The 16,066-nt window shown below is 39.2% G+C and overlaps 1 protein-coding gene across 1 annotated transcript; it reads left to right on the forward strand.

The window, feature by feature from the left end:
* The first annotated feature begins 348 nt into the window (after positions 1-348).
* Positions 349-12,916, forward strand: LOC118822857 (nociceptin receptor). Its single transcript, XM_036592171.1, has 3 exons — positions 349-754; positions 9,387-9,742; positions 11,874-12,916. Exons 1-3 carry the CDS (start codon positions 546-548, stop codon positions 12,440-12,442), a joined length of 1,134 nt encoding a protein of 377 aa, XP_036448064.1. The 5' UTR covers positions 349-545; the 3' UTR covers positions 12,443-12,916.
* The last annotated feature ends 3,150 nt before the right edge of the window (positions 12,917-16,066 follow it).

The raw sequence follows: 16,066 nt of genomic DNA on the forward strand, positions 1-16,066 counted from the left end.
AACCCTAACCTTACCCTCACCTTAATATTAAAAATGTAATGATTTACCATAAGCTGGTCCCAAAATAGATGAAAAGTCCCCACAACGTGAGTGTATGAACAGGTATTGGTCCCTTCAGCGTAGCATAAACATGGTCCACACACACACACACACACACACACACACACACACACACACACACACGCACTGCTCCTGGAGCACGCGGGCGCTGTGCTGACTCCAGTAACAGCCACCGGAGGGGCTGCATGGACCGCCTTCATTCCAGCGAACTAGACAGAAAATCAACTTGTCGAACAGAAACTCTCGAGTGGTTTCGACTCGATGATCCCCGGCGCTTTTTAACCGCTTCATCCCGCTGACTGAGCGAGCGCAGCTGAGGGGGAGGAGGGCTGTGGGACTGAGGAGGAGCGCTGGGCGCACTCCGTGAGTTCCTGAACATCACAGCGCCGGGAGCGCGTTGTGCTCGGTCGGGAGGCTGAAACAGCAGCGTTACATTAGCGCTTGTGTCCGTGTTTCTGACCGTCCTGCTGCAGGCGCTCTTCATCATGGAGCTACCTGAGAACCTGGCGGGGGTTCCAGACACGATAGCACTCCGGCTGCTCAACGAGTCGCTACTCCAGGGTAACATCAGCGCTCTGGACGACACGGACGGACTTCTGCCCATCAGCGTGAAGATCACTGTAGCGGTGGTGTATTTAATCGTGTGCGTGGTGGGGCTGGTGGGAAACTGCCTGGTCATGTATGTCATCATCAGGTGAGAAATTGCCTGTTTTAAAGTTTTAAAGTGCAGTAAATATGTGTTTAGACAGCGCTGTGCAGAAGTCAGAGACCACCCTTCAGTTATTACAGTCAAAACGGCCTTTGAGTACCAAATTTTTATCTTTCAGCATCGGGAAAAAAGCAGGAGACACACAGACATTGTTCAGTATTCAGTGTGTCCATTGTGTGTTAGCTTCTATTCCTGGGAGATTTGGCTTCAGTTTTTCAAAGAATTCTGCAGGGATGTTTTTCCTCAACTTCTTCTCACAGACCAACTGATTCCAAACACATTCAGTGATGCTGAGGAGAGAGAACAGCAGCAGGAGGGCGTCGCCTGCCTGGGCTTTTTAATGGGATCCAGACCTTATAATGTCACCATGTCACAGATCTCACTCCCCATTACACACCACTCTCATCATCCATGGCTTTATTCAGGGTCACATTCACCCACCTCCACTCTAACTCAGACAGAGAGAGACAGAGAGAGAGAGAGAGAGAGAGAGAGAGAGAGAGAGACGCAACAGAGAGAGAGAGTGAGACACGATAATGAGAGAGAGAGAAAGAGAGAGAGAGAGAGACATGACATACTGTTACATTTACATTTTTCGTTTATCAAGGTACAAACACTGTAAATGGTCCCTCAAAGGTAAAACAGCGGTTTTAAGGTCCAACTGTGTACCTTAAATATATATATTTTTAAAGATAAAATATTTGTATCTTTTCATAACCCAATGTTTTAAAACAGAACAATAAAATAAAAAGCCTGGAGATGAGACGGGGTGTGTGGAGTCAATACAACTTACAACATGTAATTTCAGTGGATTATGATACAATTATGTTCTGAACTGAAGGTACTGAGATGTACCCTTGTTGGTACCACCCCAGTAACAAGAGGGTTACTGCCCCAGTAAGTTTCCTAGAGTGTAGAGAGAGAGAGAGAGAGAGAGAGAGAGAGAGAGAAAGAAATCTACTCCATTGAAAAACATAATTTTAACTTCTAAAGAAAGTAAACTGTCTGTTTCAAAATTCAAAAGATGTTGTAATAACAGATCACATTAGTTGGTACAGTGTACTTAAAATATCACTTATTTGAAAACCAGCCTAACCTGAACTTAATGCTGCATGTGAAGAAATGTTTACTCAATATTTTTTCAGGCCGCAGGGATGCAGACTTCTAACCGTGTTTATCAGGACACTCACAAAATTACCCAGATGGAATGCCAAAGTGAGGAATACTGGGGGTCCTGGGGGGTTAGGGACCTGCGTCATAAACTCTGGACCCCCTCAGTGTCTCAAAACCAAAATTCTGGGGTGTCCCTGAAAATAAACTTATGAAAATGATAAAGTTGTGCTGTTTATTAGGGAAAAATAGAGGCTTAAATACAAATTCAAGGAAAGGTCATTGTTCAGCTGCTTCACAATCCGTGAGCTTCTGTCTAGTAATAAATTAGTCACACAGTTGGTCCTTTGTAACCTAGCAACTATAACTATGCCTGGAGTACCTCTGAAAAACTTTACAATATTCCAGAGTATTCTTGTGAATCTGAAAAAAAACTTGTCCAGTTTCGCAAGGGATTAGTGGAAAGAGTGAATTGTGACTCATTTTTTAAAAAGAAGACAAAACAGGAAAGGTGTAAGATCTCAGAGCACATTACCAAACCAGAAAAGAGCATTTCCAATTTCTGTTACAGTGGTTTGCTTGTTTGTTAATTGTTTTGTTCATATGACTCCGTCAACTTTGCTGAATCACTGCACCTTTTGTTGATGTGTGAATCCTCATATTACATAAAAAGTAACTGCACATTTTACAGGTTGATTAAAAATTCTGGGGGATGATATTTAAAACAATTCTACAGTGAACTGGGCTGAGCCCCAGATCTTTACAGGCCCAGCCAACACATCTGCCAGCGACTTCTTTGTTTGAATTGCAGATTTTCTTCTCTTTGTCCAAATCCTTTTCTCAGTAAGGGCTTCTTGACAGCTGCACATCCTTTCAGACCCATAGTGTTGAGCTGTCTTCTCACAGTGGAAGGATGGACTGAAACTCCTGTAGATTTTCTCTGATCTCTCTCAAAGATGAAAGCTTTAAGTACTGTTTATTTGATGGTGACAGTTTTGGTGGTCCACCAGGTCTTACGTGGATGTGAGGAGTCCCATTTTTTCTATAACTTTTAAAAATTTTCATTTATTTTCCTTTCTGCTTTTTGACTTTCCGCTTCCTTATGCAAGTGGATTATTTAATGTCCAGTCTCATCAAAAATATCTCCTAAACAGTGAATAATTTAATGCCTGTTTTGACTAGAAAATGAAGGCTCCTGATTTCTGAATAGTCCAATATGGATCGTTCTACCAAATTGGTTAATATTCAGTTCAAAACTTTTGGATATTTAACTGACTTGGATTAAAACCCCTTTTCTGAAAATCCTTTTAGTTTACTTTACTTATGCCTTGATAATCTTAATTTTATTAAAATAAAATGATTCAACTTTCTGTTTTGTCACTGCTAAAACTGTCATAATGCTAACATTATCAAACTTTATCAAATGTTTCAGCAATGACTGTTTCGGCAGTGGCAATTTTAGCTCATTTTGAGAAGGACTCAAAAATGCTAGGCAGTACATGACTAGTAAAACACAGAAAGTTTACATGTTTGCAGAAAATGTGTGATTCAGTAGTGACAGTTCTTGATGTTCCACACTGATTTTCAGGCTTTAGGACATGTACTTCAAAACAATGGGATGTAACTGCTCACAATGTGATCATGAGGGACAGAGATGCAGCCTCACTTTCTGATCTAAAACGCAGCAGTGTGGCTAAAATAAGGCTACAGACTAAAACTCAGTGTTTCAATAGTGACATGAAAACAACATTGGGGACAACATTTTTTGATGAGTTTTTTATTCAAAAATTAAACTCATGATAAATCTAAATCTTTCAACTTCACTTTAAAATAAATCAAAAAGATCTAAAAAATATGAAAAATCCAAAAAAAAGTATTAAGTATTATTTTTTCAAGTGTAAATTTAGGGGTTTGGGTTTGGTTTGGGTTTGGAACAGACAGCTCCCAATAGAAAGAACTCTATAATTGAAGATTTTGTATATATTTAACATATAACTATCTCTATGAATGCCTTATATTTAAGTACATCATAACATAATCCTTGCAAATACATTATATGGACAAAAGTATTGGGACATCTACACATTGCACCTACAGGAGCTTTTATGACAGCCCATTCTCAACCAATAGGCGTTAAGATTTTGGAGTGTGTCTGTGGGAATTTTTGCCCATTCACCCAGAAGAGTATTTGTGAGGTCAGACACTGATGTTGGACGAGAGGGCCTGGCTCACAATCTCCGTTCTAGTTCATCACAAAGGTAATTGATGGGGTTGAGGTCAGGGCTCTGTGTGGGCTAGTCAAGTTCTTCCACACCAAACTCACTCAGCCATGCCTTTATGGACCTTTGCTTTGTGCACTGGAGCACAGTCATGCTGGAACAGAAAAGGGTCTTCCCCAAACTGCTCTTACAAAGCTGCAGGCATACAAATGTCCACAATGTCTTGGTTTGCTGAAGCATTAAGATTTCCTTTCACTGGAACTAAGGGGCCAACCCCTGAAAAACATCGCACTATCGCATTATGCCTCCTCCACCAAAGTTTACAGTTGGCACAGTGCAGTCAGGCAGATAATGTTCTCCTGGCATTTGCCAAACCCAGACTCATCCATCAGACTGACAGACAGTTAAACGAGATTCGTCACTCCACAAAACATGTTTCCACTGCTCCAGAGTCCAGTGGCAGCATACTTTACACCACTCCATCTGACACTTGGCATTGCGCTTGGTGATGTAAGGCTTGCATGCAGCTGCTCAGCCATGGAAACCCATGCTATGAAGCTCCAGGCGCACAGTTTCTGTGCTGATGTTAATGCCAGAGGAGGTTTGGAATTCTGCAGTTACTGAGTCAGCAGAGCGTTGGTGACTTTTATGCACTATGTTCCTCAGCACTTGCTGACCCGCTCTGTAACTTTACGTGGTCTGACACTTCATGGTTGAGTTGCTGTGGTTCCTAAATGCTTCCACTCTTTTAAAAAATACCACTCGCAGTTGATCATGGAATATCTAGGAGGGAAGAAATTTCACAAACTGATTTGTTGCAATGGTGGCAACTTATTACAGCACCACACTCGAATTCAGTTAGCTCTTCAGAACAGCCTAGAAGTGCTTGATTGTATACAGCGGTGGCAATAGAACTCAATGAAACACCGGAATTCAATGATTAAGAGGTGTGTCCCAATACTTTTGTCCATATAGTGTATCTCAGGTCTGAATATTTAATTTATTTTTAAGTAGTTTTTACTGTGGGACTACAGTTTAAACGGATTCAGTAGAATGGTATATATATGAATAGATGTGTGTGTGGTGGGTGAAAAAGTGAGAGATGTGAGAGAAATGAGAATAGGCAAAGGAGACCACTGTGCACACACACACTCAGAAAACTAATGTATTTACATGATTCAAAGTTTAACATCATTTGCATATGAATAAAACATATTACATCAACACCAATCACTTTCATCCAATCTTTTATCAATCACTATGATGATGAAATGTATTTTATTCATGTAGGAATGATGTACACATTCAAATCAAATAGATGCGATGCATCACTTTTTCAGTGCAGAGGATATAAAGCATTGGCTTGTAATAAGACAAGCAGAAGCGTGTAGTGTTGTTCTAAAAGGTACTACGGCTGAGAGGTATTAGACCACAGGTGATGTCGTTCAAGCCAGCAATGGAGACTGAAAGTGCACTTTTCCAACACAAGGTCCCTTTGGCAATCAATACTTTTAAATTATCCTGCCCTCTTTCACTTAGACCAGGGGTGTTGACATATTGGCAGGTGGTAATACATTTTAGCTGTTGCGAGAGAGAGAGGGGGGGGAGAGAGAGAGAGAGAGAGAGAGAGAGAGAGAGAGAGAGAGAGAGAGAGAGAAAGAGAGAGAGAGAGGGAGAGGAGAGGAGAGGAGGGAGAGAGAGAGAGGGAGAGGAGAGAGAGAGAGAGAGAGAGAGAGAGAGAGAGAGAGAGACTCTTAATGACAGCACTACCATCTCTATGTCGGGTGTCTAATGATATATATACGCAATTCTCCAGCTCACAAAATAAAACAGTTGCTCTTCCCAGAATGCTAGCTTGCATGTTTATTAGGCTGCAGAGTAAGCACATAGTGATTTGTTTAGTCTACAAAGCTTCACCAGACTGGATGTAGCTACAAATAGGAGCCACATTAGGCCAAAGCATTAGACCAGAGAAAAGTTTATTAAAACAGACTATTACTGCATTAAAAGGTTGCTCAAGTAAACAGAGCTTATTAGTGGACCATTTCTACACACTTAAAATGATATTTCTTCAAGAGTTCTTTAGTAAAGAAAATGGTTCTGTATAGAACCATACACACTTAAAGAACCCTTTGCATGATTTAAGTGCTCTTTGCATCGTGAAATTGTCCTTCAGATTAATGGAGAATGTGCTGTAGATAGTTATACATTGAACTTTTTTTTAAAAAGGGTTCTATATATCACCAAAAAGGTTCTGCTATTGTAACAAGCCTGACATCGTAACAATAGAAGAACCCCTTTTGGTGCCCTATAGAACCCTTATCAATTAGGTTCTATACAGAACATATACAACATTTACAACACACATTCTTCATTAGTCTGAAGGATCATTTCACCATGGAAAGAGCTATTAAGCATGGAAATGGTTCTATATAGAACCATTTCCTTTATTAAGGAACACCTGAAGAACCATCTTTTTAGGTGTGTGGATGTACTGATATTACCTCCACTTTCTTGAATCAGACACTGAGTAGACGTTCTATATAGAACAGTTTACAGCACATTCTTCCTTTTTTGTGCTATATAGAACCCTCCTTCTCTTTATTAAGAGTATACAACCTTTCAATTACATTTCAGTTGAGTTTTTAAAGTTTTTAAATAATCACTTATTGTGAAGTACAGAACAAAAAGGGGTTGTTCTATGGCTTTGAAGAACCATTTTTGTCACATTTGTCCAAACCAGGAACCTTTAAAGAGCTTCTATTTTTTAGAAGATGCAGAGAGTTTGAGTTTGTTGAAGCAATAACAGAAGCATTGATAGTTTTATACTAACTAATTGGTGGTTTAGTGTTAATAGTTTGTCTATTACTATTAATGCAAAGGCCCTTTCTCAAGAGGGAAAGCTGGCAGCCAGATAAATGCTGTGTGTTGCTATAGAGACATAGAAACGTTAAGTCCGAGGGGTTGCGTGATAGGTCTGAGAGAGACCGCTTCCCACCAAGTTTACTTCCCCTCATTCTTGTAACATGAACAACCAGTGACTTTCTCTTACTTCCCTTGCTCCGGTCTGATTAAGCATATAATTAAGAAAGAATCTCAGCCTTGCCTAATGCACTTGTATAATTGCTTCGTAATTATGTTTCAGAAAATAGAAATACTGCAGCACAGCCAGCACTGAGTGTTCTAGCACTGAGGGAAGAAGGTTCTGGAATGTGTAAAATGTGAAGGAAGAATGGATAACTGTATCTTTTTGTGCCAAATTTGAAAAAGTGTGTGACAGAACGTGAGCATTCATACGTTTATACAGGTGGCCACTGCTGACAGACTAGACAGCAGCAATATAGCTGCTGTAGGCCTATTTTAAACCCCTTGTTGCTATGCTGGTTACCAAGCATCTCTCACTGAGTGTCCCTCACTGCTTATTGACCATGCTCTGTGCTCTTTATGGTAGAAGATGGAATTTCAGATTCCTTTGAACGGGACTGCGAAGTCCTATTGAGGTCGCCACAATGATTCATAATGAGATTTCTTACAAGCCCTGCCTCTGACTTACAGCTCAGTATTGAAAATGAAAGCTGTATTGATTTAACCCTTTTGTGAGGAAGAATCCTGACAATATGCAGAGCATGTAGCCACAGTTAACAAAGAAATAAGGTGCAATTCAACTAATTGGACAGTTTATTGATTCAGATGAAACAGGTAGAGACTACTTAAAACTGTTATTGCAAGACCTTATCAGAGAAGGCAAACCAAGACATGGTGAAAAGGAAGGCATGTTAAGGAAAAGGAAGGGATGTTAAAGAAGCTGTCATTCTATTTTGATTATGTGTTTATGCTTTTAGCTATAGGGTCCTATTGGTCAATGAGCATTTTTGTAGTTCCTTGGCTGGATTTGGGTTGGGGGGGCTAGACTGGAAGACGCTGATGTCAAGTGATCAAACTAATCAGAATTAGGGCAGATTTTTGGCCTTTTTACCAAAGCCTCACCCCATTAAAACCAGTCTTTTAAGTTTTGCCTGACCCACTAACAGCGAGCAGGCTAGTCAGCTGGCAATTTGCACGTTTATTAGGCTGCAGAGTAAGCACATATTGATTTATTTGGTCTACAAAGCTTCTGGATGTAGCTACAAATGGGAGCCACATTAGGCCATGCAAGAAACATGTCTACAGTGCCTACTTCACAGAAGATCAGTTTTATGCACTTTCTGCATAGTTTTTTGGCTATTCCTCCCCACAAATGTTGCTTGAATCATTTCTTGCCTATCATAGCCACCAAGCCACAGTACTATTGAAATAGCAAATGCTAACACTGTTTGGATGACCATATTCCTACTTGTGTTGGTCACCAACACTTACCTCCATGCTCACCACAGTTTTTCCCAGTTGGTGATCATTTTATGTCTGTAATCTAATATTTCACACAGATTCTAAGTCAACTTCTGCCAGAAAATAAAAGCTTATGTTGTTTATTTAGTGGCGATGGTGTTTAGATGTTGTGAAGAAAAACTCCGCCGATACTGAGTTGCCAGTAAAAGATTTATTACATAGTAAAACAGTATCATATCAAGCACTATAGAGTACCTGAGAGAGGATCTGTGCCAATTCTAAATGTCCCCTCCCGAACAGACTGACCAACAGCATATATATATGGTTCTTGTTGTTGAAACAGGAGACAGAGCATATGGTTCTTTTTAACATGACCTCATCTATTTGAACCTAAGAGACCAAGGGCCCCCCAATTCACATTCCTAGCCCCTGCACAAACAGAGCACACAGGGAACTCCTAGATACTACCACCTCAACTTATTGAAAGAGTGTTTTTACCTTCTTCTATCAAAGGTTTCTTTTTAAAATATACTTCACTTAAAAAACAGTTTTAATAAATCTGCTGTTAAGAAGTTGTTTACTTTGCCATAACTACACTGCTGTCAGCCACTGTGCGCTTTGATATGCACACAAGTCCTCATCAGGCAAAGAAGTTGAATTTTCCCAGCTTTTGGCTCCATTTGAAACACTGTTTAGGATTCAGATTTGACTGGTTATTAATCATCAAGTGACTAATCTTCAGGATCATTAAGACATTTTTATTATGGTTATTTTATAGCAACAGGAACCTCTTTTGGTACTATTATCTTTAAAGACTGTAGTTATGTACACTTAATGCAATGCTTGATATATGCTGAGATATAATAGATTATGAAGTGTGATAGGTTATAGATTAGATACGACAAGTTATAAATTAATCTTATCTCTCAGCTGACTGTTCATTGGTTTTGTTTCTGCTACAGGTACACGAAGATGAAGACGGCCACTAACATCTACATCTTTAACCTGGCACTGGCCGATGCCTTAGTGCTGGCCACTCTACCTTTCCAAGGCACAGATGTCCTGCTCGGCTTCTGGCCCTTTGGTCTGGCTCTGTGCAAGACGGTGGTGGCCATAGACTATTACAACATGTTCACCAGCATCTTCACTCTGACCATCATGAGTGTGGACCGTTATATTGCCGTGTGCCACCCGGTGCGTTCCCTGGCCGTACGAACGCCACACAGGGCCAAGCTGGTCAACGTGGCAGTATGGGCGCTGGCGTCTGCCATAGGAGTGCCTGTAATGATCATGGGGCAAGTGGAAGTGGAGTCCAACGGTAGTCCTGACCTCATATTAATCTTCACCATCATTCAGCCTCAACTCCATCATTCAGACTCAACTCACAATGTTGAAATTCACCAAGCGCCATTCTGTTCATTCACCTCATTATACACTTGGTAATATGTCTGGGCACATTAATCTCTGTTTCCATCTCAGCTAAAGTGACTTTGACATTTTTTACTGCCTATTCTGCTCTGGCCTCTTGGGGGTGGAGGGGGGGTGGTTAATGTATTTGTGTGTGACTTTAGAAGACAAGCAGTCTGACAGACTTGAGAGAGAGGATTGATCACTGAAGACAAAACTTCAACCTTCAATCTCATTAGCCAAGATCTGTTTTCCTAAATGTGCTGATGTTAAAGGGAAATATTATATTTGCGTAATAATTTTTTAAAGATGTAAACAAAGTCATCCAGGGTGGTTTGCTTCATTCTAGAGACATTTACAGAGTCAGACTTGTTCATGATGGTGTGTGACAGGAGCCAGACGTCTGAAGAACTTAATGCCTCTAAAAGCTGCCACACAGACAGTTATTGCATGAATTGATTACAAATACTCTGTCTGGTGCCTGAGACTCTCCTACAATAGTTTTGCAAGATTTTGGTCTGAAATGCATTTTTTAAAACACATGTAAGTTTAATTAGTCATTTTGGACAGTAAATAAAAAGGCCGTACTTGTGTTGTAGACATTGTGACCCCTGGTTTCCACCACTGTAAAGAAATCGGTATGTTTCTTTACAAATCACAGTTTCACATCAAGACACTTGGAATGACTTTGTTTACATTTTAACCACTGAATTATTTAATCTGCATCTGCTTCTCACCATCGATTACTACAGACAATAATTTTAATACATTTCCTTGGAAAAGAAGAGGAAACACATTGACTTGAAATTCACTTATAACAGAAGCTGTTGGGTAATTGATGGATGATGGTCAATAAGCATCTAAAATACTAGACTGTGAATTGAAAACTACAACTATTACATTCTAACAACACAGGTCTTAGGATAAGATATATATGAGAGAATGTCTAAACACAGCTGCTCTTATGAAGATTGTTTCAACTTTCAAAATGGTAAAAAAGCAGTTCTGCTTACTTTTGCTTTCCATGTTGTTTTCTAGTATTCATGCACGGTGAGTCAGGAGCCTATGAAAGCTTCTGTCCACTACACTGAGTGCTAGAGCTTTGCAGCTTAATTTACAAACACCTTTGACGAAAGAAATGATTTGTGCATTCATCTTCTGTTATAAAGTTGTTCTGAGTCAACAGTTTCTGTGCCTTTCTGAGCACAGGGAAATACTCCAAAATTATTGAACTTAATGGGGAATTCCATTGATTTTTCATAATTCAGTCATTGAGATGTAAATGTCATTCAGAGTGGTTTGATGTGAAATGCACTGTTCTAGAAAAACTTACTGAGTCAGAATTGTTCACAGTGGTGGTGATAGGAACCAGACGTCTCTAGAGTTTATTGACTCTAAAAGCGATCTCACAGAAAGTTATTGCATGAAATGGTTATAAATGCACTGCCTGATGTCTGAGACAATGTGTTTTAATTTTGAGATAATTTTTTTATTTTGTAGACTTTTTTTGTTGTTGTTGTTGTTTTGAGATTTACAAGATGTTGGGTATAAAATGGCAGAAAGGTACCAGCAGGACGAAAACTTATTTTATCAGATTTACCACTGTTTTAGCATTATGAACATTACATAAGAAAACTCAGAAGTATGTGTGTGCTTACTAATCATTTTGGATAATATATAAAATGGCTATATTTGTATTGTAGACATCACGACCCCTGGTTCCTATCACCACCATTAAATAGAGGTCCAAGCTGGTAAATTTCTCTTCAAGGAACCATTTCACATCAAACCACTCTGAATGACTTTGTTTACAGTTCACTGATTGAATTATGCAGAATTTTTTAAAAATCAGTGGAGCTCCCCTTCAAAAGAATCATTAAATTAAGTGTTATAATGATAGCCACAATGTGCTAAGAAGCTTTTGGGAAGACAGATCTTGTTCATGGCTCATTTAAGCCACTACTTTGAATTATTGGAATATCGGTGTGGTTATACTGATTATGTCACTGGAGTCTCTTCATATATTTTTCCCCTCTGTTCAGATATTGAGTGCATGGTGGTCCTTCCTGACCCTCAAAGCTACTCCGAGCCTGTATTCGGGACCTGTGTGTTCCTCTTCTCCTTTTTAATCCCAGTGGCCATCATTAGTGTGTGCTACAGCTTGATGGTGCGCCGGCTGCGTAGCGTGCGTCTGCTCTCCGGCTCCAGGGAGAAGGACAGGAACCTGAGGAGGATCTCGCAGATGGTGCTGGCTGTGGTGGCTGCCTTCGTGCTTTGCTGGATGCCTGTTCAGGTCTTGGCTCTGATTCAGGCCTTGGGGAAGGTGGACCTAGGGGGCAGCGAGGTTGCCGTAGCAGCAATGCACTTCTGCATCGCTCTGGGTTACACCAATAGCAGCCTTAACCCCGTCCTATATGCCTTCCTGGATGAAAATTTCAAACGCTGCTTCCGCGAGTTTTGCCTGCCAGGTAACTCAGTCGTAGAACTAGAGGCACCGCGGAGGAAATCAGCGAAGAAGGAGGGTGGATGTGGCGTAGACGAAGAGCAAGAGTTCATACAAGGAAATAGAGGAGCTGTGGAAGATGCTGCCACACCCAGGTGTGAAGAGTAGAACTTTAAACCCCATAATGCCTTTGTAAAGTACTTTAAAGAGACAGTTTGGCTGAAATTTTATTGCAAACCATTTTCCCTTTACTTTCAGTGTGCTTGATCAGCCAAGACAAGTGTAGTGTCCAAAGTGTGCCTTAATATACGGCAAGTAATCCCAACCAACTTGATAATAACACTGTTTGTGTGGTTTCTGACACTGTATGACATACTGTTATCTAAAGTATGGACTTCATCTAAAAGTCAACCACATAGCTAAAAATAGCAGTAGCAGCTGTCACTAATGGACTAGTTTGGCAAAAAAATCTACGCAATTTTCCACTTAAGATGTAGTCAATCTGTTAAAACATGTTTGGAGTCCAGATTTTGCTTCTTTTTTTTAAGCACGAGCGCGGCTAACGTTGCTAACAAACACTGTAGTCACTCAATTATATATCCCCAAATCTTCTCTTAACCTGCTCAAACCACATTCAGGTCTCCATTAAGGTTCCTGTAGACTTGTTGATATTGTTTAGGACACAGTGTGAGTTACTGTGAACTAAAAAAATGAAGGAAACTTCACTGTGTGGCTAAACACTGTAAGCAGCCATTTTAGACAACGAGTGCTGAATTTGATTCCCCTTTGTGTTCATAAATCAGACATTACGTTTGCAATTTCTGTTGTTTCTTTTTATAAATAACTCTTAATCTTGATTTTTTTAACTGAAGATACATATTTTTAAATAGAACAGAAATTGCAAATGTGATATAGAGTCTATATGTCTGTGTGAGGTGCAAGCAAGATTCTATGGGGAATTCCACACAACACCTGTAGTCTAAAATGGCTGCCCACAGTGTTCAGCTACACAGTGAAGTTTTGTTCATTTTCATAGCTCACAGTAAATCATACTGTGACTTTAATGAAGAGCTGGATTTGGTGTAAGCAGGTTGTTTTGGGGTGTGTTTACAGAAAAGATTTCGGTGACTATTGACTTGTAATGTTTGTAATCCTTGTAGCTCCAGTGCTACAAGTAAAATTTGATCACCAAACATGCCATGGCTGATTGACTGCACCTGGGCTAAGTGAAAAATTGATTAAGAAAGATTTTTAACCAAACTGTAACATTAAGAATGAATATTGTCTGTTCTTTTGTCTATGTTTTTACATTTAAGCATGTCGAGTGTGAGATGATCTAGGCCTTTTAGGCTGATGCTAAACTGTTGGCTTACATTACTTATTAACTGCAATAGCCTCATATCTCAAGTTCAGAACTAAAGAAACAAACTTTGGATGCAAATAACACCTTGACTGAGTGGCTACATTTGTCATAAGGAAGAAATTGTGTAAATTTGAATTTTGGCTGAAATAACTGTTGCTTTAAGTTAATGTTTGCAGCCTCAAACAGATCTGTAGATAGAGATTACTCTGTAAAGAATCCAGGGTATAATTAGAGCATGAGTTTTAAGCAGCGAGACAAAAGTTGTGGTATCCTGCCTTGCGACTTGGGACAAAAGGGCTTACTTTGTAAATAGGCCTTTCATTTTTTTGTGAAATATTACATGACCTTCACACCTAACCAGTATGTATTTTATATTGTAGTGTTGACCATTGTTTCTGAACCTGGCAAGATGCATAAAGCATTTGCGAGTTTAATGTAACTCAAAGACTTTATACTCTCCAAAATTGAAAGACCTTTGGGGTGCACTATATGGTATTTATTGTATGCTGCACATAACAATGAATGCAAAACAAAAAGGCATCTGTTAGTATTAAGTATTAAATATAGATGTAGACACATATTCCTCAGTGGTATATCTACCCATGCATATTAGCTTTGTTAAGAAATGCGACTGTAGAAGCCTACGATTATTAAATTTCTGCATATGACATCTACTGTTTATTTTTGGTGCACTGTGTGCTATGAAAGTTTTTTTTGCTCAGGGCTTTCTCAAGAGGGAGCAGATCTGGGTGACAGGATATCTTTTCTCTTTCTTAGGCCTTTTTATGTTGCTTTATGACGCAGTCAATATGAGTCGGGGTTGGGGGGGGGCAGGAAAGCAAACAAAACACCTTGATTTTCTAATTTTATCTATCTGGTTCTGTGGTGAGAATAAACACTTTTCTTCTTTTCTTTTCTTTGCTATCCAGCCACATTATAAGACACCAGTGAGGAAGTTGTTGAGCATGACTGTCCATGATGTGAAGTGCTTACCAGATGGTGTACTGTTTTAACAAAGCTAACATCTTGACTGTAGTTTTCAGTGTGGTTATTATAACTTGGCCTCCATCCAGCTTTTCATCCATTATCACATGGAACACTACAGACACTGTTTTAAAGTACTCATAAAATTTTCGCAGCCATAGAAAATGGATTGTAACTTAACAATATGTAAAGTGTAGCTTATACTTAGTCATTATATTAGTTCTATTATATTAGTTATTCACTTTGCTGCTATTACTGTTAATGAATTCAACTGCTAAAATGTAAAGTCATTCAGAATTGCTTGATGTGAGATGGTTCACTGTAGAGAAAATAACAGGCTCAGATTTCTTTGCAGTGGTGGTGATAGGAACCAGATGTCACAATATCTACAACACAAATATAGCCACGTCAATCAGTGAGCCCACATGTATCTTCTGAAATTGCAATTGTCAACCTTTTTCCTTACAAAGCCCTACATGTCCTTCAGTGCTGTGAAGTATTAAATATAAAAATTATAAAAATATGTTTTAGACCAAACTCAAAACCTTCATAAAACAATGTCTCAGGTGTCAGGTAATGTGTTCATAACTGTTTCCTGTAGTAGCTTTCTGTGAGGGAGCTTTTGGAAGCATTAAACACTTCGTCACACACACGTTTGGTTCCTATCACCACCACTACAAGCAATTTTGACTCAGAAGGCAAACAAAACATTTCACATTAAACCACTCGGAATGACATTGTTTACATCTTAAGATTTAATTTTTATTACATTTTTAAAAACTTGGTGGAACTCCCCTTTAAGCTAGATCTAAAATGGTAGCTGCATTCAATCATCTGCTTCTACACTTTAAATATCCTTTTTTGCATGCTTTGTATTATTCACTGTATATTTTCTGTACCTATTATGCCATTTGTACAATAGAGATGCTGGAAGTTTGAGGCCTAAAAGGATTACTGCATCTTCTTAATGCTTAAGCACCAAGGAAGAAATATTTATTTAATGTACCACTTTCATAATTTAATATACAGATGATTGCCAATATTGTTCAAGCATAGAGTTACTGATTTGCTTTGTCCAGTGATAACTACATGCTTATGAGAAAACAACACATGATTATCCTTTAAAATCTTATTGGGCACAAACCTCACAGGCCAAATTAACACCGACTGACACTGCGAATTCCCCTTCCTGACCTTGCCTTGTGTTAATGTGTCCAGCTTGTTTTTAGCACTGTGTCATTTCACATTAAATTGCTTTTTTAGTTTAATGACAGGCATGACTATCATGATATTACAAGTGTCATGGTAAAAGCTTTTCAAAATTCTTGTAGAAGGAACATGTTGCTTATAAATAATGTAATTTGCTTAAATTATGCAAAATAGTAGAGCAGACGTTTTATGAAATGGGTGGTTTGAAATTGGTGGTTTTATTAAAAATGACTGTT

The sequence above is a fragment of the Colossoma macropomum genome, unplaced genomic scaffold, assembly GCF_904425465.1.
Source record: "Colossoma macropomum unplaced genomic scaffold, Colossoma_macropomum, whole genome shotgun sequence".
NCBI lineage: Eukaryota > Metazoa > Chordata > Actinopteri > Characiformes > Serrasalmidae > Colossoma > Colossoma macropomum.